The following is a 24,112-nucleotide window of genomic DNA, read 5'->3' on the forward strand; positions in this document are numbered from 1 at the left end:
CACTCAAGTGTAGCAGTAGCCTTACATGGATATGATGCAATAGATCACATTTTAGATTGTATGTATTCCCAAATGTATACTGATATTTAAAACAAATGTACATGTATACATTCATTCAGCTATACAACACACAAATCACACACTTGGGTTCATTGTTTCAATGGGCTGTTTATTAAAAAAAGACTGTACATAAATTTCAATGGACACATAATATTTACAAACTGAGAGAAGACAAATATTGGTTTCTGTTCCCATGAACATTTAAGTTACAGATTTCTTTCCCCACCCACGTTTCATCATTAAGAAAACCCACATCAAAGAAAGGCGCCTTGACCTGTGATGCCCTGAAATGCGAGACGTTAAGTGGTAAACATTACAAAGTCATCAGTGGTTGTCTCATGATTTCTCTATGAAAAAAGTATAAATTAATCCTTTACATACAAACTGCTAGCGGACGTTCCTCAGCAGTATCCGACACAAAAACAAGTTGAATGCAAAGTTAGAAATACATTAGGTAGAAAAAGTTGTTTTCTCACAAAGAAATTACCTCATGATGGAAAAAATACAATCAAGAATGGGATGTAGTGGCGAATCATTCACTGCAACAATTTTGAGATATTTCTTTTGCACAGAGAGCTGAATGAATACTGTTGGTTTGAGTTATTGTTGTCTGTGTGGAAACCTGAAAAATGTTCCCTCTGGATAATAATCTCTTCACGACACGAGGAAGTCTGTATCCATTTCAAAATGAAAGTTTGTCAATGCCCGTTATTCCCAAAGTGTATCTACGATTGTGTTTATGTGGATTGTTGAAAAACATTGATTCTGAGATCAACATTAGCTTCAATGATATTTGACAGTGGGTTTTACTTGAACCAACGATCACTTTTCAAGAGCAGTCATCTTATTTCGCAAAACAAAACAAAAAATAGTAGAAATGAGAACAGAAGTCTCCATATCGGCACTATGTTTAAGACCTCGGGATTGCAAATCATTCCATCACTGCAGTTAGCGGGTGTCATTCATATGTAGCACAGACTCGTATCTGTATCCGTGTGCCGATCGACAAAAGCAGACTGTGAGTGGCAGACCGTCTCTAGCTAGAGCACATTACTGCTGGGTTAGCACTACATTCACTGAAATGCAGCTGTGATTGAAGACGATTACAATCAAATCTGATAAATGGTCATCCTCTGGAAGAAAGCAATGCGACTTAAATCCCCTGTTACACTTCCACAGTACTTAGAGCAGTCTTGGTTTGAGGTTGTTTGGGTCGGTGATTATGGTTATTAAGCACCAATGTGAAGCACCACACCACTGAAAGAATGGACAAGAGTAAAGGTGAGTTGATACTTCTGGATAGCAACTCTTGAGTAAAAACCAAAAGCAATGAAGGAAATCATTAAGTCATCACAGTTGATTACTAATCAGTGCAGCTATTCCAACACAATGGGAACCAACATGAAAACACACCGGTTAGTCCTTCCTCTGCTTCTCATTTTGAAGCAATCGCTGCTACAGGAGCTGGACAGCATCACCGAATTCAGTGACAATGATCAAAAAATGATATAGTGGTGACTGAACATAGAAAAATAAATGTTTATACACGGCCACTTTGCTCCGATAAAGTTAAAATGGCACTGTGAGTGATGAATAAAATGAATATTCAAGTAAAAAATAAACAATTAAAATTGAAAACAACATCCGATCTTGGCATCACCTCCACTGACGCTGGTGGAAACTCACAGGTGAAACACACTATCTGACAAATGTACTGTACTTGCAGCTTCTCACGTTACAGTTTATATACAAGAGAACAGAAAGAAGAGTTGGGTTGTCTTTTTTTTTTTTTTCGTAATGCATTCTTTACACTCAGTTCACCCTTTTTGACAGCAGCCCCACATACACAGAGCCCAGTAAATACACAACTCAAGGTTGCTTTTGTTCCCTCTTTAACATCTTGTGATTTGGACATCGACGGCATCAAACATTCAGTCGTGTCCTAATGCACTTGTTGATGTCAGTTTGTCCTTTTCGGGTTTTTTTTTTTTGTAAAGGTATGATGGATGTTTGTGAAAGGAGGGAACCGTTGGTCTGCTGGTCTACAGTGCAAATAAAGAGGGAGGAGCTTCTGCGCAGCATTTTATCTAAAGACTGCTACACTGCCTCATCTATTCATGAAATCCTAGTGATAACTTCACTGTCTGGATCTACTGCGAGCAGGAAATACTGGTTGCATAAACACTGAATCACTAAATCTAGATTTACTTGGCATTGCTAGAAATTACTCTGTCAAGTTTTGCCAGGCAAAATATGACAGTTTAAAGTTTGCAAAGTGCTACTGACCGAACCGAGTGTATCAGCAGTAGCACAAAGGCCTTTATCTCCTCCCTTTTCGGCCACAGTGTAAACTAACAGACCCCCAGTCCAAAGCTTCAGCACCCTCCTTCTTTGTGCGACACGTTTTTGTTGTTGTTTGTTTTTGGGAGCATAACAAAACCGTGCAAGCATAAGCCCCCTCCCCCCCCCCCCCCCTCCCCTCCCTCCCTCCCAAAAAAAGAAAAGCATTTAAAAATCCACTATGGCACTTCATTCAAAACGGGAGCTGCGAACATCTGTACATCCTCACGGTTTTACCTCAAAACTGCATTGCCATTTTGGGTGCGTTTCTGTTTTGTTTTTAGTCAGCATAGTGCATGATCGACTCAACGTAGTTTCCTGGGAAGAGTCCGGTGACGCCGTTGGCGACGCCTTCAAACCAGCCGTCATCGTTTTTCTTGATTATGTAGATGATGGCTCCTTCCAAGAAGGACAGCTCATCCTCCTTGTCCCTGCTGTAGTCATAGATGGCCACAACTGGGGGAAAAAACAAAAAACAAAAAGGTATCATTACAAAAATGTAAATGAACATCGAGTCAAGTTTTTCCAGTAAGAAAAGGGGAAAGCGGTCGCTAACCTTTCTCTAAATAAACCTTGGGGGCCCAGTGGGGGTCTCCGTCAGCGTAGGGATCGCTGTAATGAACCACCGCGGCTTCCTCCTCCTCATAGTCCACAGGTGGGGGGGGAGGAGGGGGAGAGGGCTCCTCAAACACACCCATGTCCTCTGGGGGAGGCGGAGGAGGCGGGGCGGGGCTGTCCGTTACTGAAAGAGGACAGACAGTGGAGGAGATGGAGGATCAGAGAGAAGTGCACAGATAACACGTTAGCTCTCCTCATCTCATCCGTCAGCGCAGCCAATTTCAAAATGTGTCTCTCTCAGAGTTTGTGTTCAATTTCCCTTCCAAATGTTATTTTTTTTGACACCCTCTTTTATTCATTCCATTTCATTTTTTGGGGGGGGGTTGGACTATTTTTTGCAACAAAAAAATTTCACTGTGAAGAGGGACAATGGGACTTGACTTTAAACGTGCATAGATATTGTCAAATTAATATTTCCATATTGACAACCATTATAGAGACCAACAAAAACCTTTATGGACCCTGTTACTGTGGCGACTTATGCACTTAAATGTCCACTAGAGGGCAGCGCCGGGTCACTACTACTACTAGTGTATTTGTTTCTTAACCTATGTCCAATGAAATCATGTTCAGTCTAAAACACTGTGGAATACAACCCCCCCAGGTGGCTTAACCCCAGACTTCTGTTCTCAATGGCAGCTACAGCCCTGCTAGTATTGTTGGTAAAAAAAGAAATACATATGCTAATAGCACCCTTCATTGTATTTGTCACCCCATTTAAACCAAGAATTTCCAAATGACTATCTATTAAGTTTTTTTTTTAATTTTTTTACTCTTGGTGCCTAAAATGGATGTTTCAGCCTCTCGTATTTAATTTTACTAAGTGGTCTGCATATACAAGGACAAGGTGGTCTATTGGCTGGATATGTGTTTTACTGGCTTAATAAATAAATCACACAAGGTCCTGACACTCTTCCACTAGTGCTACTTAAACACATTCAAGTCCAGAGATGAAAGAAAAACGGCACCTCCTTGTGTAACTAATTCATAAGCCTGCTCTTGAATTAAACAAACTGCATAAGGAACCAGAGAACTGCATACATACCTTTTTATCTACTGGTTAAACAACTACATTTTAATATTCTTTAGCATTAAGAGCTGAAAATGCTTCACGATATAATAAAAGCTGTCTTGCATTTTATTAGTCCGGTCCATTGCCCCTTTAAGGTCTGTGTAAACACAACATACGTTACATTTAGTCTCAGCATGCTATGTAGTTGGCGGGAAATACATCTGACAAAAAATCTGTATTAATAGTAAATTACAATTCAGGCAGACAGAAATTCACTCTTAAAAACATTTGAAAAGCATGTGTTTAAAGTGATTATATATGAGATCAGCATTTCTTGGGAGGGGGGCTATCACTGGTCATACTAACTAGCCACTGCTTCTTCTATTTGGATAGCAATCCCTGTTTCTGGTGGGAAATGTGACATGCTTCACTTCCTGTGTGCCTCTGTCTGTTTAGAAGAATACGAGGCAAAAGCTTAATGAATATAGGTTCACAATTCTTTGTATCAAAATGTGCTAATTACCGGCTTGAGACCATAAACTTGGTTTAAGACATATTGCATTCTTTGGTGGTGCAGCAGGCCGGCAGTCTGCATCACGTTTGACCGGACAAACACAGACAGGCTGATGGGTGAATCAGCACACGGCATCAGGTCACATTTTCTCTCCTCAGTGGACAGAAAGAACGGGATGCACGCTTTCCGTGATCCATCACCATGGCAACAGACATTCAGCCGAGGGGCGTGTGCTCCCCCTCGACCCCAAATACAGTGCACGAAAAGGTGTGCCGAGTGAAGCAAGCCACGGGGAAGAGTGTAAAAGTGAGGCTACGTGTGGATGCTTCAGAGCATTGATGAAAGGTGTTTCTCTAGGTTTGTATGGCCACATTCACGGAGACATAAAATACGACCAATATGACTGAAGATCTGTATCAAGATGGATTTACCGTTCTGCATTATTTCAGTACATTCGGTGAAAATTTGATTGGAGTCAATTTAGGTCGTTCAGAGATTTTTAATGTAGGTCATTCAATTAATTCAGTTTTTTTATTCAGCCCCACCTACAGTGTATACTGTGTGTGTGTTTTGTGCAACTGTGTGGTCGTAACTGTCTCAGAGTGTGGATGTGAATGTAAAGAGTCATCTCTATAAGAATGTGAATTGAATACTGAGATATTTGGAAACACACAGCCTGTATGTGCATAAGTGAGTGTGTGTATAATATATAATGGGTTTAATTGAACTCACACATGTATATCTGCTTAACTCGGTGCATGTGCATGTTTTACATGGATTTTCTACTTACTGCTCTCCTGCATTCTGGCAACAAAGCCGGTCAGAGGGATCTGTGGGGTCAGCTGAACCATTGGAGGAGGAGGCGGAGGAGCCACAGACACTGGAGCAGCAACACCCAGAGAGGCAGACGAAGCAGCAGAGAGACAGAGAGAGATGGAGGTGTTGGACAGGGAGACAGGCAACGTCAAGCGAAGAGCAAATAAACATTACAGAGGAGATGAAGTCCAAACACAGAATGCAGAAAGAGAGGTGAATTTAAGAAAACAAACAGCTTGTGAGTGCAGAAAGCATTGCTGAGCAACTCTTTCACACATTTCCAATCATTGTTCTATTGTTTCCTTCGTTTAAGGAGGCATTCGTCTCATCTCAGTTAGGAAATCTACCTCATCGGCATCCGTTTAACATCAAGAGTGAAAGGCCGTAGCTAGCAATATGTTTCTGCTACAATGCAAGAGCTGCAAAGCACTACACAGGCCTAAAGACATGAGTTGCAAGGTGGAAGCTCGGGCGCTGTAACATGGCAGGGATGTGTGTTCTCAAAAAAAGCATTTACAGGGAGAGCTGCAGCATCTGTATATGAATTAGAGTGGTATGTCTGGATTGAGTGCTACATTTAGTTCACTCTCTACTGGACAGCCTAGCATCCACACAATCGCCACCTTCTGCCTCTAGAACAGGACTTTTTGCTCCAGTTTCTTTAAAGGAGAAAAATGAAGAGACAAACAGACAAGCACTGCTTGTCTGACAGATGAAGACATGATGTCACACCAGTGCACGCCAGGTCTGACTCATAAATCACATGGAATGGCGTCTGTAAACTCACTGGGCTTATTATTCCACTCTACTCACACCGCAGAGTCACATCCATCCACAGCTACACCCGAGAGATCAATGAAATCCCTCATGCTTTTTCTGCCATTACATCCACCAGAAATCCCAGTATATTTTACTTGAATTAAATTTAAATGAGCAGACATCACAGAGATCATACGCTGCCCCAGTTACAGACCCTGGTTGATGCAGCTCTGCATCATTGTCTCTCTCCTCCCAGACAAGACAAACAGCCTCCTCCATCTGTGCCAAGGAAGATGCTTGTCCTTTGAGGGAGAGAAGCCATTAGAAGAAAATGGCTCAGAGGGGCGCCTGCCAAAATAAATGATATCTTCTGACAGAGAATATGCATATGTACCGGGTTTCCCCAAGTCTAGTAACTATTTATGTGTTTGCTGCCCTGACATGCCTCCTGACTGCCTTCCTCTCCTGAACAAGAATCCTTCTCCAGCTGACTAAAGTGATAATGTCATAACTCAATTACAAATGGTAATGAAACACTCTGCACCGCAGTGGTGAGGTGGGAAGGTTTCAACAACCCTGACTTCAGTAATTATGGTTCATCATTCATTAGCCTCTGGAAGCCCAAGCATATCTTTTAGACCCAGAGGATCGTTTTTAGCAGTTTCACATAATTATAGATTGTGGAGTCTGCACGATGTCTGTTCTGCCAATAATACAAGCTTTCTCTCTTCTTGAAAACATAAGCCAAAATGTACTGTATGTGTGAGTTTCACCAGATCAGATGAGTCTATTACTACGCACCAACCATCAAGAAAAGCAGACCATTCTTAAACATTATTGATGACAAGAAAATGTATTGAATCTGAGTTACCCAAGTTCTGTGGGTAGGCCGGACCACCGTTGATGTGGGGCTGCTGGGATGAGACGGAGGGTGCGCGGCGGTAGGTGCCAGTGGCCGACACCATGGAGGCCGAGGAGGTGGTGGAAGAGTTGTGACGGGAGATCTGGCGGGAGATGGTGCCGAACTGGGACATGGGTATTGGACCCAAGCCGGGGCCCTGGGGCACCGAGGCAGAGGACGTCACCACTGCAGCAGAGGAGAGAGAAGACATGAGTGTAAAGTGTTAAGCTTGATAAGTCACTTTTTACTGCTGACATTATCAGTAGTTTTTGTAATAGTATGCATCCATTTTCAGTATATTTCCATGCAGAATGTGAGAAGAAAATAATAAGATGAGAGCATTTCAATTCAGTTTACTTACACTAAATGAATAAATTAAATAAAACAGTACAATAAAAAATAAAAAAACTTTCAAGCAAAACACTCATCTTGTTCTTAACCACTTTAATAATTATTGCTTTTCAGTGCCCCTTTTTTTTTTCTTTGCTTCCTGCCTCAAAAGTTTTTTTTTTCAGTGTATATTTAATGCATGTTTGAGAAAAAACTGAAAAAGGGGGCACAGGTACTGTAACTCCCTCCTGGCAGGTCTACCTGCTAAGGCCATCCGACCTCTGCAGCTCATCCAGAATGCAGCAGCTCAACTGGTCTTCAACCTAAATTCACCCATATCAGCTAAATGATAAGTAATGTAATCATAGACTATACCTTTACAATAATCAGTGATCAGTGTGACCTGCAATGTTTCCTCATAGGTTATTTATACAAGCTGAAACACTCAGATATGGCCTGAATAAAGCTAAATGCTGATCATATTTCTCAGATGTACAGAAATGTCTTCAATATTAAGTGAGATTATATGAATGCACTTTTACTTTTGTATAAAATTGTTTGTATTGTTTATAATATCATCTTATATATCCTTCTGTTTGGCCCGATGCATGTCCATCTGAGCGTATGTGATAATGATTGGGTGAGGACAAGTGACACACAGGGACAAATATAATATTACTGTAACCAGCAGTGACTCCTCACTGTGTACACCCGCGATGAGCAGTGAGGGTACGGCCGCTGAGACTCACCTTGCCCCATACTGGGAGGGGAGGGGGTGGGAACTGCGAGTGGAATACCAACTGCACTGCCTCCACTGTTCTCCCTGCTGCCACTTCCGCCACTGCTGCCACTGCAGACAAGAGTTAGAAAGAATCTTTATGGTGATCATTAGAGGAAGTGTGAGACAAACTTAATTACATGACAGCGTTTGACGTCCTATCATTACACACTCATATGTCATTCTGTCATAACAACGTCCTTGTCACCGTGGCAACACATTCACGGTTCTGTGGATGTGTTGTGTGCGCCGTCTGTCGCATTCACACATGAATACTGGGCACAGATTTGGGGAGCACACAGTCACATTTGCAGTTACACAGTGTCAGAAAAACAACACGATGACAGCCCGGGCTTGTTTGGAAGACCTAAAGAACCATGATCAACTCTCTAAAGCTCAGACTAAATTAGTAATTACACGTTGCCTTTAGATGCTGGATTGTAAAGTTAAACATGTATAAATTGTTGTTGCTTTGAATTTGAAATTAGAAAATGAGCAAGAAATAGAGATAACGGTTGAATTCCATGCTGAACACTATGCTATATTCGGGCTGGTGCAACTGGATAAAAACAGTTGAAAGCTTTAGCTAGCCGCTGATATTAAAATAGACAATATTTTAATTGGAAATGTAGTCTTCATTTTAGCAAACACCAGCACTCGTATTCTTATGCACTGACACTGTGTTGCTGTGGATAAATGGGTACAATGGATGGATGGATGTATAGGTGCTCCAGCCAAACGGATATGTACTGAAAACAATGACTCGGGATGGTCAAAGAAAATACAAGCTAAGAATATAAAGTTATCAAGCGAATACAGCAATAACTGAGCAGTTGTAGATCAAAGGTTACACAGGTGTTTTCGCTTCCGATTGATTACGTGTCCTCTCAGGATGAAGTTTGGCCGAGCCATGGCACATTTAAAGCTGTACATATCAAGAGGGAACAAGAAAAGAGGTCTCAATCAATTAAGCACACACAGTGTTGAGGAGAGATCTAATTAGCTTGTGTCTAAAGCAGCTGTGGTAGGGAAGGAAGTCTGGTGTGTAGAGCCTTCAGTGGAGTGAGTCACAGGCACTAGGCCTTTTCCACAAACACAGACATGTTGACATATCACACCAGGAAACACCGTTATAAATAATTAAATGAATGATGGCTGGATTTCATTTAGCCGCCTCAATATCCTAGTCGAGGCCCTTTCCCCCTGTCATAGCAGGGTCAACACAGGTGTAATTAATAAGAGTAATTACGGCCCTGTTACGCCCTGGTATTGTGTATGCTGGCTCACCTGAGTGGCTGTTACACACTAAATACAATATTTTTATCAATTGCTGTGTTTACCCTGCTATGACATGTCAAGCTGCTGTGAAATGGGCCTTTTGTGCATGCTGACTCACTGTCATACTGGGTCACTTAAGTAGCACAGAGACATTGGTTATTAGTAACACCTGTGATTTTACTACTATCACGGGTCAAAATGTGTGTATGAAAAGGGCAACAAGTAGTTTATTGTCATTTATTTCCCGTCATTTCATATTTAACTCCAATTATAGAGCTGTGTGTAAATCACGCGTTGCATGTTTCTGGTTTGATCCTCACACATTCTAGTTGAACGTGACTTACAGTGCATGGCCAAATTGGTCTCAAACTAGTGTGGTTCGCAGCTTTGCAGCAATGCATTCACTCCTGGGATTGTCTACCGTGGAGCTCTATCAGAGTGTTACGCTGTGCGAACACAGATTATATGTTGATTCCAGGTCCAAGAAACAGAGGGTCCACGCTACCTGTGTGTCCTGGGCCTCTGGTTGAGGGAGGCTGTGCGTGCGGGGCTGTGCTGGTTGCCCAGTCGGGCGGGGCTCGTCATGTAGTCATTGGGCACCACTGGAGGCTTCACTGGCTCCAGGGTCTTGTAGGGAGTGTTACGCCTGAATACAGATAAACACAGCCAAAGAGGACACACTTACTTCTCAGTGTTTTCATACAGTGAGAGGAGGTACTTTGGGCTTTTACAGACATTGTTTATGTAACCATGGTCAGGTGGTCTTTGTGTTTATAACAACCGCTGTGTAATGTAGGACTAGTCTCAAACTGACTATTAACATATAAAAGGTATAATATACATATTTATTTCTGTTTGTGCAAGAATACATGTACAGAGAACCATTTTTTTTAAAGCTGTATGTTCTTACCCCAGGGTACCGCGACCAGCCATGGGGGGGCTTGGGGGTTTCTGTGAGGGTGGGGTGGTCCTGGAAAGTGTCCCTCCCCTTCCTGCCGCATTGTTCCCATGTTGCTAGAGGAGAAAAGAGAAGTTAAAACATGTTGTTTTTTTTATAATCTGATGAGCTGACACCAGTGTTTCCCCTGCCAATGAATATTTAGGCAGAGGATGAGTCACTTAAACCTATAAGGACTAAGCCAAACTTGAATTTCGTTCAAAAGCGAATAGAAGGCAGCACGATGCTGACTGGCTGCCTTTGTGGATGTCACCCGGTATATCGATGATATAAAAGAGATAGGAATATATCTCATTTTTACAATTTTTCTGCATTTACAGTGACACACATATATATAGTTGAAACTAAAGTATGTTCATGGTAGAATTTCACACCAGGTTTATACTTGTGACAGTTCATTTGAAAAAGTTAAATTCTGTTAATTAAAGTTCATCAATGACAAATAGTGATGTTGTAAATGTTAAAACAGGAAACAAGAGATACAGTCGGTGTAATGACGGTGCTTTCTAGCATCGTAATAAATCAGCTTTTTCATGGAATCATTTGTTCAATGAAACTGCTTAATTGCAGGTTATCAAAATCTAAAATTCATGTACATGTTTTTACAAATGAAAGAAAAACAAGAGAAAGATAACCATCTCTTACCTTGGCCTTAAGCCACTGAGTGCAAGCAGGCAAAAAGGAAGACAGAAAACAAGATGTGCTCATTGGTTAATGGTTAAAGTGAGTTTAGTGAAAGCAAGTGTGATAAATAAGCAGTATGCATGAACCCCATGTATTTCTAATTAATACAGTACATATTTATATACAGTACATAAAGTTTAAGAAGAGCATTGTGAATAATAAAATCACACGGTCGAGAAAACGAGTAGGACACCAAGGAGAATCTAATGAAACATGGTTAAAAATAATAAGTCAAAGTCACCCATGCTGCCTCGAGACTCGTGTGGTTTGAATTGGCGAGCTGGCCAAATGAGCACATGATGAGGGACTTAAAAGGGTCTATTCCTTTCTAATGTGTGACGTGTGTGTCAGTTGCTAGTGTGTGGGAATGTGTGTATATGTGTGTGTGTGTGTGTGTGTGTGTGTGTGTGTGTGTGTGTGTGTGTGTGTGTGTGTGAAAACCTTGGGAAAATCTTGCAGCTGTGGGCAAAAGATGAATTACAGCAATCAGGGATCTTTATTTTAGACAGTATTATTTTCCTCTAGTGATTTATTAATAATAAATAATAAATGTAATACAAGCCAAATTGCCATTGTCTTAATGATATGTTATTTAATTGTAACATTAACAGGTTTTATCACATTTAGGGCGGAAGCTGGTGATGGCTTTCATTATTGTTTAATCTGTTTAGTTTACAAAATGTCAGAAAATAGCTCATTGCTTCCTCATTTCCCTCATCTTCAAATTGCTTGTTTTGTCCAACCAACAACCCAAAACCTAAAAGATTACAGACAAAAGTAGAGGAAGGCTGGCACCTGATCTTTTTTTTTTTGGGTTGGTAATTCATTTTCAACTAATTGAATAATCTGTTTCAGCACTAATCACATTCTTAACTTATCTTGAGTCATATTTGAGTAAAACTGTCATACAATATCTGGCACATTGTCTTTTAATCATCAGCACCAGAAATATTGTTCTATAATGTCACTCACTGGCATTTACACTCAGACAGAAAGCTGCCTCCCAGAAATCAAACCCACACCAAACAACCTAATGTAGGTTTTATGCAACAAACAGGAAGAAATAACTTCCCTTTGTACTGCTTGGTAAAGCTTGAATAAAAAGGAGCAGAAAAAGGTGAAACCACCACTGCGCTCGAGATCAAACACACATCATGAAACTACTCACCACCCCAGTGTGTGTATGGGAGTGTGTGTCGGTGTCTAGACCTGTGGTATAGACTGTAATCAGAATGAGAATCGCCTGAATCTCTAAACACTAGAAATAATGAGCAGTGCCCGCACGACATGCAGCTCTGCTGGAGAAGAGGAACCTGGGCAGTAAAGCACGGCAAGGTCATAAATAACAGCAGCCAGATGTCAGAGTGGCTGTAATGTGGTCGCAACGATGTCTCCCTGGTAACTGCCAGTAATGCCAATAAAGGCTGTTAAGGTGGAGGGGTGAGCACAGTCCTCCGTAAATCTGCAAATGGCTCTTTCAATGCCCAAGCCTGACTTCCCAACTATCCATGGGTGGCTTATGTGGATGAAAAGGGAGTGATGATCACGGCCTGGACGCTCAAGGGAACCCACCGCTGCAAGGAGGAAATAGGCTGGAACCACGCACCGCTAATAAGCTGCCATTCCCCCACAAAGTAGGAACACACCAAAACAAATACACAGACGAATATAACCATACACGTGCATTATCGTATACTTCTCAGAATACTTTACATTTCTGGCTTTCTGTCTGTCTCTTTCTGATGCAGAGTATGACATTATATAAATCTCTCTCTGAATTATTCACAGACATGAGAGAGAGAGAGAGAGAGAGAAAGAGAGAGAGAGAGAGAGAGAGAGTTCTGCGGGAACAATATGGAATTGGGATATTACGCCTTTCTGTCTGTGTACACACACACGCACACACACACACACACACACGCACACACACACACGCACACACACGCACACACACACCAGCATGCACATGTTCTCGCCTGTGCACTGATTTCTGCAGAGATCCATAATTTGCAGCATCCATGAATGATGCTTCATTTGCATAGTGGGCCAAGCCAAATCTGTGTCAGTGTGAGCCGGCTCTCACGGGAGGAAACACTGGCTTTTGAATTCGATTAAGCGGATGTTTGAAAATCAGCGGACAGCCGCTATCTCAACAGAGACAGACATGGGGAGAGGGATGAGGAGTGAACTCAAACAAGCTGCGGAAATGTGTGGCACCAGCAATCAATGGCCACAACTGTGTGTGTGTATACAAACGCCATACACAAGCAAAAACACTCAGACTGTTATATAAAAGAGAAGAAGAAGAGGGGAGACGGCAAGATGGATCATGGGGAGAGAGAATGAAAAATTGAAGAATGAGCCAGAAAGGGGGTTGAAAGAATATTTTTCCCACAGTTCAATAGAGGACGTGATGGTGTGTAGCACCAATATGTCTCTTTTACTCACACTGTGGGTGCTAAACACATTCTCATTAACTTCCAGTTGAGGATGTTGTATGAATGAAATCTCTGACCAACACAGATTTCCTTTTAGCCACTCCACATATCATTCTGGGGCGAGTGTTTGATACATTTCTCCGTGTTTCTGGACTTAATTAACTGAAAGGCCAGTGTATTGATCGGCTTGCATTGTGAGTGAAGGAGACAGTCGGCTTGTTCACACGAAAGTGGAAAGTGTGACCTCGACTAGGAATGTGTCCCGTCTAGCAAAATTGATTATCACTGGTAAATCAAGATAATGCATCAAAGTAATGACTTTGGGATTTAGTTGCCTGCAACACTGGTTGCGGTGAAGCGAGAATAGTGTGGAAGTGCTTTTTGAAAACCAGTCACTAAATTGTGGACAGAAACTCGGGTTCTCTTCATGTGAGTAAATTAGTCTTATATGAGGGATATATTTTTTTTTTACACAATGACCGATATCTTTCTTACTTTGACGCCGTGTCCCACATCGTCCAGCAGTGTGTAGTCGATGGGCTTTCGAATGTAGCGCACCGGCCGCTCCATGTTGCCAGGGGCGATGATCTTGTGGGTGCGTGCGGTGTTCTTATTTGTGGTCAGGATGCCGATCTCTCGACGTGCCACCTTCTCCTTGTGGATATCCACCGTCTGCAGGAGAGAGAAATGAAGGAGAACATGAGTGTCGGGGTACAACAGACTTTAAGGGTTTACTCTTCAGATTGCAAAATGATCCAAATGCATTGCTTTTATTTTAGACAGATTATGATCACAGACATGTACGATTTATATTTTCCCTGTTTTGGAGTGACAGGAGAGATTGGATCATATTTTATGAAAAGGCCTCCCTGTGCCTGTTGCACTTATTATATACAAACCCAATACTTCCTCCATCTGTTTCACATTAAAAAGCCTCCCAGGAGCTCAGGGGGCATAATCACCTCACTTCCCTGGTGAGATTGTATTGTCAATTTATATATATATATATATATATATATATATATATATATATATATATATATATATTTCAGATCCCATCCTAAAATGACTGCAAAAAGGAAGAACATGGCCAGGTTTGAAATAAGATCACCTGACAGGAATCACTCTAATCTTTTTATTTAAGCATATTCATTATTACTATATTTCGTTTCCATTCAAGCACATTTATTCTTAAAATATGTACTATTTTTTGAGACCCAGTCAATACGTTTATATGAGAATATGCAGGATCAATTGCTGCTACCTGCTCCCCTGAGTTACAGTTGTTTCATATCTTGATTGAGTCCACCATTGTGTGACATCGGTTCGCAACAGAGAGAAACTAAACTAACATGTGTGTGGATTAAAAAAGAATATCAAAGCAATGATGGTTTAGAAATTCACCCAGTTTATTCCTTTGTGGTTTTTGAATCCTCCGACCTCCCACTGCTTGAACACACACTCTAGGTTCATCCTTTGAACTCCTCCTGGCCCACTATTCTGCTGTACTGGCCCATTTGACGAAGCTCTACTTTAACCTCTCGCACCAGAAGCGAAGTGAAAATGCCAGTGACCTCCATTTCTTCTGAGATTACGGTCATTATCGCTCACAGCACCCTTTTCACAGCAGGACTGCCGCCTTAGGACTGGCCTTCAATTTATGAATGATAAATGAAAGTTGAAAGAGTGAGGGATTAAAGGAGGGAGCTAAACGAATCGGGGGGGAAGAATGGTGGGGGTAACGGGGACGGCTTTATCTCAGGAATATGCGGTCACGTTTGGGAGCCGATGAGTGTTATAACGGGCATATAGGAATCCATGGCAGTTGTTAATCAGACTCTACATAGTGTACCTTCGCCCTGCATCTGTGCATACTAGATGGCAAGGAGACAATTGATATTGAGTATTCAATATCAATGTATATTCATGTAGATATCTGTGAGTGCATGTGTTGTGAGTAGATGTGTACTTATTTTGTGTGTGTGTGTGTGACTCCCAAACAGCAACACGGGTCACTCATCAATCACCACTGAGCCATCGCCTCTCTCTGGGGAGATGAAGAATCCAAGAGATGGAACGTCTGATAGGTGTTGTGAAGTTGACCCACGCAGAACTCTCTCTCTGACATGAAGTCTGTGTGCTGCATATGAGATATATATAGAAAACATGCAAGGCTCTTTTTTTAGGAGAGGAAACTGAGGGCGTGGACACGCCCAGCTTCAGCTGGGAAGTAAGAGAGACAAAAAAGACACGCCCATTTCCTGCCTGTGATAGGCGAGTGAAGGTGGAGCGCAGATTAGAGAAAGCGAGAACACAACTCAGAAGGACAGAAAGGCCCGAGGTGGGCTGTCATGTTTAGAAATAAATGTCAAAAGAAATTAAAGTGGGGATGAGATGGATGCAGAGAACACTTTTTACTTTCGAGATTCAAGCCAACATCATTTAAAATGGTAACTTTTACTAAACTATCGCAACCCATCTTGTGTCTATACTGTAAAAACATGAAAGTAGCATCCAGAGACAAAGAGGAACAACTGAAGCAGCGGTGCAGAGTGCATGGCACACATCTGCAGGTGGTGACTGGACTCCCTATTTCCTCTACACGTGCAACATAATTACTGTTACCTAATCATTGATGACAGACCTCTGTCCTCTCTCAATCTAATTTTCTTTTGTAATATCTAATATCTAAACTTCTGGCTGTCTGCTCAACCACTGCAGTGTGTTTCTGTGAGCAGATGCACAGCTGTACTGTTCACGACTGGATCTATATCCTATTTGCTGCCTTATACATCTGTGTTTTAGCACATGATTGGCCTCTGCAGTGCAATTGTCATATATTGTTCAGTAACACGTCTACATATTCAGCCAATTCGACAGTACAAATGATACTCTGGAGTTATGAATGAAACCTCACAAGTGCCTGCATCCGTGTCATTATAATTTTTTTTCAATTTGCCCTCAGATATGATTCTTCAGAGGATTTGGCAAGTCGAAATGGAGCAGACAGAGGCACAAGTGGGTCGTTGAGCTGATGAATGACAACTACTTCAGAGAAATAAGGACCAGATGAATAAAAAAAGAAAACAGACAACACTCTGCGGGATTCAAGGAAATGGAAAAGAGGAGTAAAGAGACGTATGGCAAGGTACTTGTGTTTTTTATCGCAACACAATCCCTCACACTGCTTTGGGGTAGCTGCAACAGCTCTGCTTTTTTAAAACCTGCTGTAGTTTTGCATTTAGTGGCATTTCTGGTGGAACTTTGTGACAGCCTCCTCTGCAGCATTTAAATCCTACAGAGATGGGGCTTTGGATTTGGCAGCAGTGCTCGGCTACCTTCACTTTCTAATCCCACCAATTCAGCACATACATTTGTGAGGCAGAAAAACACCTGGCACAACTAAGATAAAATGTAATTTGTCGGAAGTGTCGCCACTAGAATAATGAATCAAAGCCCTGGGGGCCAACCTGCATGAGATGCATCTTAAAGTAAATGTACTTTTCTCTACCTGTGAGAGACATTTACATTGAGACAGTCACATTCATTAATCGTGATATGATAATACCTTTTACATACGAATTGTCATGCACTGTCTGTTGGATTGCCTTTCATCAAGTACACCTTTTATGAAAAGTACAGGTAACTAAATAGGCTATAACTAAACAGCTTTAATGACGGCTGTATCCGGTTAGCTTGACTTGTTCTTCAGCTCTAGTGTCGGGCATATTGGCTTCACTGGTACTCTCATATGAAATGGAGCCATCGCTAATGTTATTAATTCCACCTGAGCTTTAACAATCAAAAGGGCTGCTGTGAAAAAGAAGTATTGTAAACATGATGGACAGACTGGGGCTGATGGAAGTCCCTCCTCAGATTGACTCAGTACCAACTATCGTTAAGTGACCAGGCCGGCTTTAGAGTTTCTGTGTGGTTTCAAGTCCCGATAGAGCTGTTGTATCTGGGGCAGAAATATCAACCGACTATCTCAAAGAACGATAAAAGACTTTCTCTCTCCTTCATTGGACGTCACCCGACTGTACTCCATCCTGCAGCCTGTGGAGTAAAGCGGAAGCTGAAAATGCTAACCAGGCGAGAGAGCTGGCGTCAGGACTTCATCCTGACAGGCTTAATGAAGCACACGGGGAGGGGACGGGGACATTCACTGGCTGACAGGCCTTGTGAAGTGCAGACAGCGAGAGGGAGAGAGAGAGAGAGAGAGAGAGAGAGAGAGAGAGAGGATTGCTGATGAAGCAAGAGGGACTGAAGAGAGACTGTGGAGGTTTGGCAGCTCCAGCATGATCGATGCCCTGTCCATTTCTGTGTGTCATTATAAAGTGTGAATGTGTCACTATGACACGGGACAATAACAGCAGGTTTGTACTTTATTGTATTCAAATAGGTTTAATCCTCACATGACAATCCTCAAAAACCACACAACATTTAAACATGGAGGACGTTTCGAGTTTGCATTGACTTCAAAAAGCATCAACAGCAAATTAAAACAAGAGTAGATCAACTAATAGGGAGATGTCTCACTAAAGTGTAATATAGGCTTTTGTCCCAAAAAAAAGGTAAATAAAGACCCTGGACATTATGCATTTACATAAATGCAATGTATGCATCCATAGGGTATGAGCGTCTTCCAGTGCTGTGGTGTGTACCTGACCTGGGAGATGTGGTTGATGGAGGACTCCATGCGTCGCAGTTGCGAGGCCTGGATGTCCAGCAGCTGCAGCACATTGTTAGCTAAGGCGTTGATCTGGTAGGCCACGCTGGCCAGAGACTGGGTGGTATAGGCCTTGGTCTCCTCCAGGGCCTTTTTCTTGTCTTGAGCCTGGCAAAAAGAAGAAAGAGAGGAGGAGAAAAACACGAGTCAGTCATAATCAGTGGAAGGATGTGTGGGTGGAAGAAATGGAGAAGTTGGCAGAGGGAAGTAAGGTAGGGAGCTCCAACAAACTTAAGAGGAAATGCTGCAGTCTCCAATCAGGTTTGTGAGCAGGGAAAGGGCAGCTCTCTACAAGGGGCTGTATTTAACAGGACCGTTCATTCTCGACTGTTTAAAAACTGCAAAGCTAAGTTAAGATCTGAAGGGAAGTGAACACAATTTCATAATTCTCAGAGGGAATGACTTCATGGACGCAAAGCAGCCTGGAACTGGACAACAATCATTTCCGAATAACACACCAAGATGGACAACATGGGACAGGTGCATGGTGGGAGTTGAGCCAAGGGAGCAGGAATGCCAAGACATTTCCTGGGATCCCAAATATCCACCCGGCTGTGCAAACCATCTGTTTCTGGATGCCTTTAAATAGCAAAGGGACTGAATGTACATATTTATAGTTTGGAAACTAAACAGGGGTAATGCAGCCACACAGAGAGTTCAACAGGGGACTGACAGTCTTTTGCAGAAAACTGGAGGCAAGACTACAACTAGCAATTATGGTCAATATAACTGATCCCAATGATTTTCTTTTTTCGTTAATAAATTCCTCAATAAGTGTATGAAATGATAAAATGACCACCACATACTAAACTAATTTGTTTCACCAAAAGCAAGAAAGAAAGAAAAATCAAAGCAAAGAAGCTGTGCATTAAGAAAGAGTAGCATCCCTGTTTTACAATAGTCTGGAGTGTGCAATGAACATCATACATAGTAGCTATAATGTGGATTCATCACATTCATTGGGGATTAATGAATGTTATACATAAGAAAGAAATGAAAGGTACTTCAGTGCATGACTTGCTCCTTTTTAGGTAAAGGCAAATGTATATTTTAGGAAATAGGCTTATTCACTTTCTTGCCGAGAGTTAGGTGAGATGTTCAATATCACTCTCACCTCTGCATTAAGTATGATGCTAGAGGCAAGAAAACAATACGAGTAGCTTATCATAAAAAAATTGGATGTAGGGGGAAAACGGCTAGCTTGATTCTTTCTTTAAAAAAAAAAAATAATCAAAATAAGCCTACGTAACAGCATCTCTAATTCCTACTTAATAACATAATGCACAGAAAAAGAAATGTGAAAAGAAGTTTTGGTTTCACAGGAAGTTACTTGCTTGAACACTTTCCCTGTGTTCTATCTTCATGCTAAGCTGAGCTAATGATCTCATGACTGGTGTATACAGATAAACAGGCAGATACGAGTGCGATATCAGACTCCCATCTCACTAAACTAGTGCTTCAAAAACACTTAAACCCATCGGGTTTGATCTGTTAAACTATATGCTTCAGTCATAGTGACTGAACACAGTCACTATGATTATTTTTACTTTCAAAGCTCTAATCTAGAATCCCATAAATGTGTTGACACAAAGACATTGGCTTTGATTCACCAGCTCTCACCAAGCAACACTTTGGTTTGTGTGAGGTTGCAGGAAGATAATAACCTGCATTAACAAAAAAGAACCCCCTGCCTACCTGCTAGCTAGCAAACCACCAGCAGCACCAATATGTGTTGCAGATGTCTGGTGGTACTAACACGTCCGCCCATCCCGTGCAGAGGGAACAATACTGCCTACTCAGCTTTATCACAGAGACTGGAACAGGTCCTCATACCTGAGCTTAGGAAACGCTGACTTGCGTTTCCGAGGACGTCCAGACTACAAAAACACCTCGTATTTTACTATTCTCATGAGCCAATTAGGAGTACACAAACAAACATAATAGATCAAATTAGCTGCCTACTCCTATCTTTAACAATGTTCGAATAAGAGGGAGTTGGAAGAAGAAATCGTGTGAACTGGGATTAAAAAGAGACTATGAACGGAATCAAATTCAATTTTTAAAAGTCTGAACATATCCTGCATAGAAAACCCTTTGTGATAATTGCCCACATCTTTGTAATAGGCATTATTCATTATAATTCTCTCCCTCTCTTTCTCTCTCTTACACTATTTCTATTATGTTTCATTTTAAGCGTACAAAAGGCTTTTTGTAAGAGCTGCATTTGGGAATGATTTTTTTGTTAAGCACCAGAATCAACCTTAACAATGCGTAGTGCGTAACGGTGCCATATCATACTGAACAACAGGTCTGATAGTGGAATATCATGAACCTCATGAGTCATGAATGAAACAGCCATGAGTCAGAGGGGTCTCATGTGAGCTGACGGGAGGGGGGGTCAACGTCAGGGAAATATTTAGTAGAATGGGTTTCCACACCCCCTTCAGCACATAAAAATTGATACGGATACTTTCAAAAATAATGTGCAGCTTAAACCCATTGATTGGCACTTTGTGGTTTTCGAATCACATACTGGAACAAAATGAAGGAGTTTAATTAAATAAGCCTAAATGTTAAAACCCATTTACACACCAATAGCAGCAAAGGACCATCCAAAAACAGCAAGTTTCAATGTTAACACCAGTATCATCTAAAGAGTTGCTATTTTAGTATACAAAGGCCTTAAGAAGGGTACCACCAAAGCGGAGTTCTGCTTTCATGAAAACCATCATTTTGTAGGTGACAGCGTTTCATTGGCCAATTTCAAAAATACTCATCCAAGAATAAAACTCTTTTCTCCTACAGAATAAGAGTGGATTTACATATCAGGGCATATCACTGACAGTACGGTATTTTGAGAGATTATGCTATTCTGGTTGATACTGTGAATGCATGTACTGCATCTATAACGTGTTGAATTTAGAGCTGTATTACTGAAACATATTGCATGTCTAATATTTCTGCTCACAGACAGAGTATCTGCTGTAATGACTTGCACAGCTTACTCTTAATTCCCTGTCGTGTTTGTCAAGTGGATTCATATGCATGCGATATTATAGATAATCATTTTAATGTCCCAAAAATAATAATTATTCAGGAGAAGCGGCATAAATGTATCTTCATATTCCAGGCATAATTACAGATATTGAAGCAGAAGGTGACACTATAGTACACACCCCTGAGATCAACTGAGAAGGGGATGAAAAGCATCATCAACCCGTAGATTTTATTAACACAACCACATACACTGCTTCCTGGTAGTAACACAAAAGGGTCAAGCTATCAACCTGGTGTTCCTGACAAGATGATGTCCACACAATCATCCAAATTACTGAAATGTAAAACATCCATAAGTGAACATGTATAAATCAATATGTCAGCCACTATGTTTAACCTCTAACCCACTACTTCTAATAATATATAAGTTTACCTACAGAAGCATGACATTTCCTCCCAAACTGTCAACTAAATTGTACCTGCGAGACCTTAAATGACTTGGGATAATAACACAATCCTTTGAGCTTCATGTCAAAATTCATCAGGTAGCTTTCTGCATAATGACATTGAGGTGAGGACACTCCAACATAGAGCTGTGCATGCTTTTCATCATCTAAACGTGCATTCAAGTAGTGTAACCCACATTGCATTTCTGATGACAAGCAAGGCAAAGCCATCTGACGTGTTATTACAGCAAACTGTGGGCTTTCTCAGCAGCAAGTCCAAATGTTACCCTGCTGGAGCACAGTGGGGTTTCTGGGGTGTGCTGGTCTGTCAGCAGACTCTGCTGTTCACACCAGACCATTGAACCTAGTGATGGTCTCCGGTGTAAGCTCACACTCTCACCCACACATTAAATGAATACATTCTCAAAGTGGCAAAATAGCAGGGTGATGCAATTTATTGTGAGAGAACGCTTCAGGCTAGAAATCCCACCATCCAACTTGAGCACATGTTTGCAGCTGAACATTGACACAACTGATTATTGTGCTGTGTTGTGGGTGTTGTGGGTGTGGAAATAACATTAGCTAGTAATAATGACTCTCTTCAAAACTTCCAATTAAATTAATAAAATAGTAAGTGAAACTTGTATGGTCCCTGCAGCTCCATCTGTTTGTCCCAGTTTGGGAGCTACTGCTTCTGATAAATAATGTTCCTGACCGACACTGATTTAACATCCAGTCTGTACAAAAAGCAGCAGACACACCTATCATCGACATGCACCAGGCATTTGATTACATGCAAATGATCCAGAGCCATGTTTTCAGCACTGTAGCAAACACATTCTGCATCATGAGTAGCTGCACTACACATCTTGAGTCCTCAATGACTTGTGTTTTTCCCCCCAAGTCTTTCAGGACTTGACCTACATAATGCTATCCACTAATAAGCACCCCAACTGTGGAGGGATGCTTGGTGTCTATATGGAAGTGGCTAATGAGAAGGACATGTAACAGTCCTGGTAGTGAGTAGGTGCTTTACTCGATATGCGACATTAACACAGAGTTTATAGTGACTCTGGAGTACGTTAATAACCCCTAACGTTACAACGAATTAGTAACTAATCACTTATTGATTACTAATACTGATGTTGGAGTACAAATGCCTCTGTATAGATTTAAGTCGCGATTTTTTTTATTTTTTGTTAATTTACAGCGCCGTTATGTGGCCCAAACGTCACGCTTAACAAGGATATGTGACGTCTAAATGAATTTTTGTTGATTTTTTTGATGGGGGCCGATATGATATTCTGTCACAGGGAATGCAGTCAGTGACAAAACCACTCGGTCATAACAACGACACACCCTCTGTAAGCCTCCAGCAGCTCCCGACACATCGAGTAACGTTCGCGTTTACAGGAGAACACGAGCCGAAACGAGAAAATAACGAACCGCAGCCGCGCCTGACCGAATCCTTATATCAGAGGGGGGGAGGCCACTACGTGTAGCTAGCGGTTTGAGGATCCCTTTCGTTCCGACCAGCGTTTCCTGTCCCTGTGGTTTCACTCACTTCTAACGTGACTATACGGCGCCGCAGACTCGACGGAGATCGCGGTTAAATCCAACGAATTGAACGGCCGTTAAAGGCATCTCTTACCTGAACATAATTGTTTTCACAGTATTCCGCAACCTTGGACAGGTTCTGGTAGCTTTCTACAAGGGCTCTTTTACTGGCAGGGATTTCCTCCTCTAATAGCATTTGTAGCTCTGCCATCTTACATCCCTTCGCATTGCTCTCCTCTCTGTCCTTCTCAGTGAGGCGAGGCGGTGATGCTGTGGCGTGTAGCTGAGAGAGGGGCTCCCCCGCCTGGCATTGTGGGGCCGCTGGCCTCCGATTCACAATAGCCTGTGACAAACGGGCAGCTACGTTATCAACGGTGGCCCGCGATTGGCTGAGAAGCCGAGGGAGAAGAGCTGTAGACCAATCGCATTTCACTGTGGTGACGTATGAGTCTATCAGTGAAAATGTAAGGTAAAATAATAACAGTCATTATTTTAATCAATAAACTATTTGGTTTTCTAGTAGTTTCGTAAAAATAATGGAGTATCATTATTATAAAAATAACACGTGCAATATGAATAGTATATTTTAGGTTAAATAACACATTATGTATAACATTTCTTCCACCATTGGTTTTTTTTTTCACAGAAATAAAATCGGACACAACAATACACATATCACAAAGTCAGATTATCTTTAAAAAAAAGAACAAACGACAGGCAAGGGGGAGCTAGTCTTACAGTTACAACAATAACATCAACAATACCCTCACATATTAAATACATAGCCAGAAGACATTATTGAAAATGGGAGTAACAGAAATACAAAAGCACTGTTGAAATTCACAATTGAGTTTTAAAGACAGGCCCATATAGACTTTACACAAGACACTACATTTC

The 24,112-nt window shown here is 41.5% G+C and overlaps 1 protein-coding gene across 3 annotated transcripts; it reads right to left on the bottom strand.

The window, feature by feature from the left end:
• Positions 1-148: 148 nt before the first annotated feature.
• On the bottom strand, positions 149-23,564 carry LOC117745953 (abl interactor 1-like). Of its 3 annotated transcripts, XM_034554594.1 has the most exons (10): positions 23,310-23,564; positions 18,156-18,323; positions 13,982-14,158; positions 10,317-10,420; positions 9,912-10,052; positions 8,100-8,200; positions 6,991-7,206; positions 5,335-5,424; positions 2,957-3,142; positions 149-2,856 (listed from the first exon to the last, which is right to left on the bottom strand). In XM_034554594.1, exons 1-10 carry the CDS (start codon positions 23,424-23,426, stop codon positions 2,681-2,683), a joined length of 1,476 nt encoding a protein of 491 aa, XP_034410485.1. In that variant the 5' UTR covers positions 23,427-23,564; the 3' UTR covers positions 149-2,680. The 3 variants fall into 3 exon arrangements, with proteins under 3 accessions (XP_034410485.1, XP_034410486.1, XP_034410487.1); XM_034554595.1 differs by lacking the exon at positions 5,335-5,424 and having other exon boundaries at positions 2,541-2,856; positions 23,310-23,563; XM_034554596.1 differs by lacking the exon at positions 149-2,856 and having other exon boundaries at positions 3,101-6,421.
• Between the last annotated feature and the right edge of the window lie 548 nt (positions 23,565-24,112).

Source organism: Cyclopterus lumpus, chromosome 17, assembly GCF_009769545.1.
Source record: "Cyclopterus lumpus isolate fCycLum1 chromosome 17, fCycLum1.pri, whole genome shotgun sequence".
Classification (NCBI taxonomy): domain Eukaryota; kingdom Metazoa; phylum Chordata; class Actinopteri; order Perciformes; family Cyclopteridae; genus Cyclopterus; species Cyclopterus lumpus.

What these genes read in the sequence shown, in the direction of transcription:
- LOC117745953 (XM_034554594.1), bottom strand. Translation starts at nt 23,426, where the DNA reads ATGGCAGAGCTACAAATGCTATTAGAGGAGGAAATCCCTGCCAGTAAA. An exon ending in ATGTGGGACACGGCGTCAAA is followed by an intron (nt 10,421 to 13,981) that starts GTAAGAAAGATA and finishes TTTCTCCTCTAG; the next exon opens with CAACATGGGAACAATGCGGC. An exon ending in TGCCAGAATGCAGGAGAGCA is followed by an intron (nt 3,143 to 5,334) that starts GTAAGTAGAAAA and finishes GTCCTCTTTCAG; the next exon opens with TAACGGACAGCCCCGCCCCG.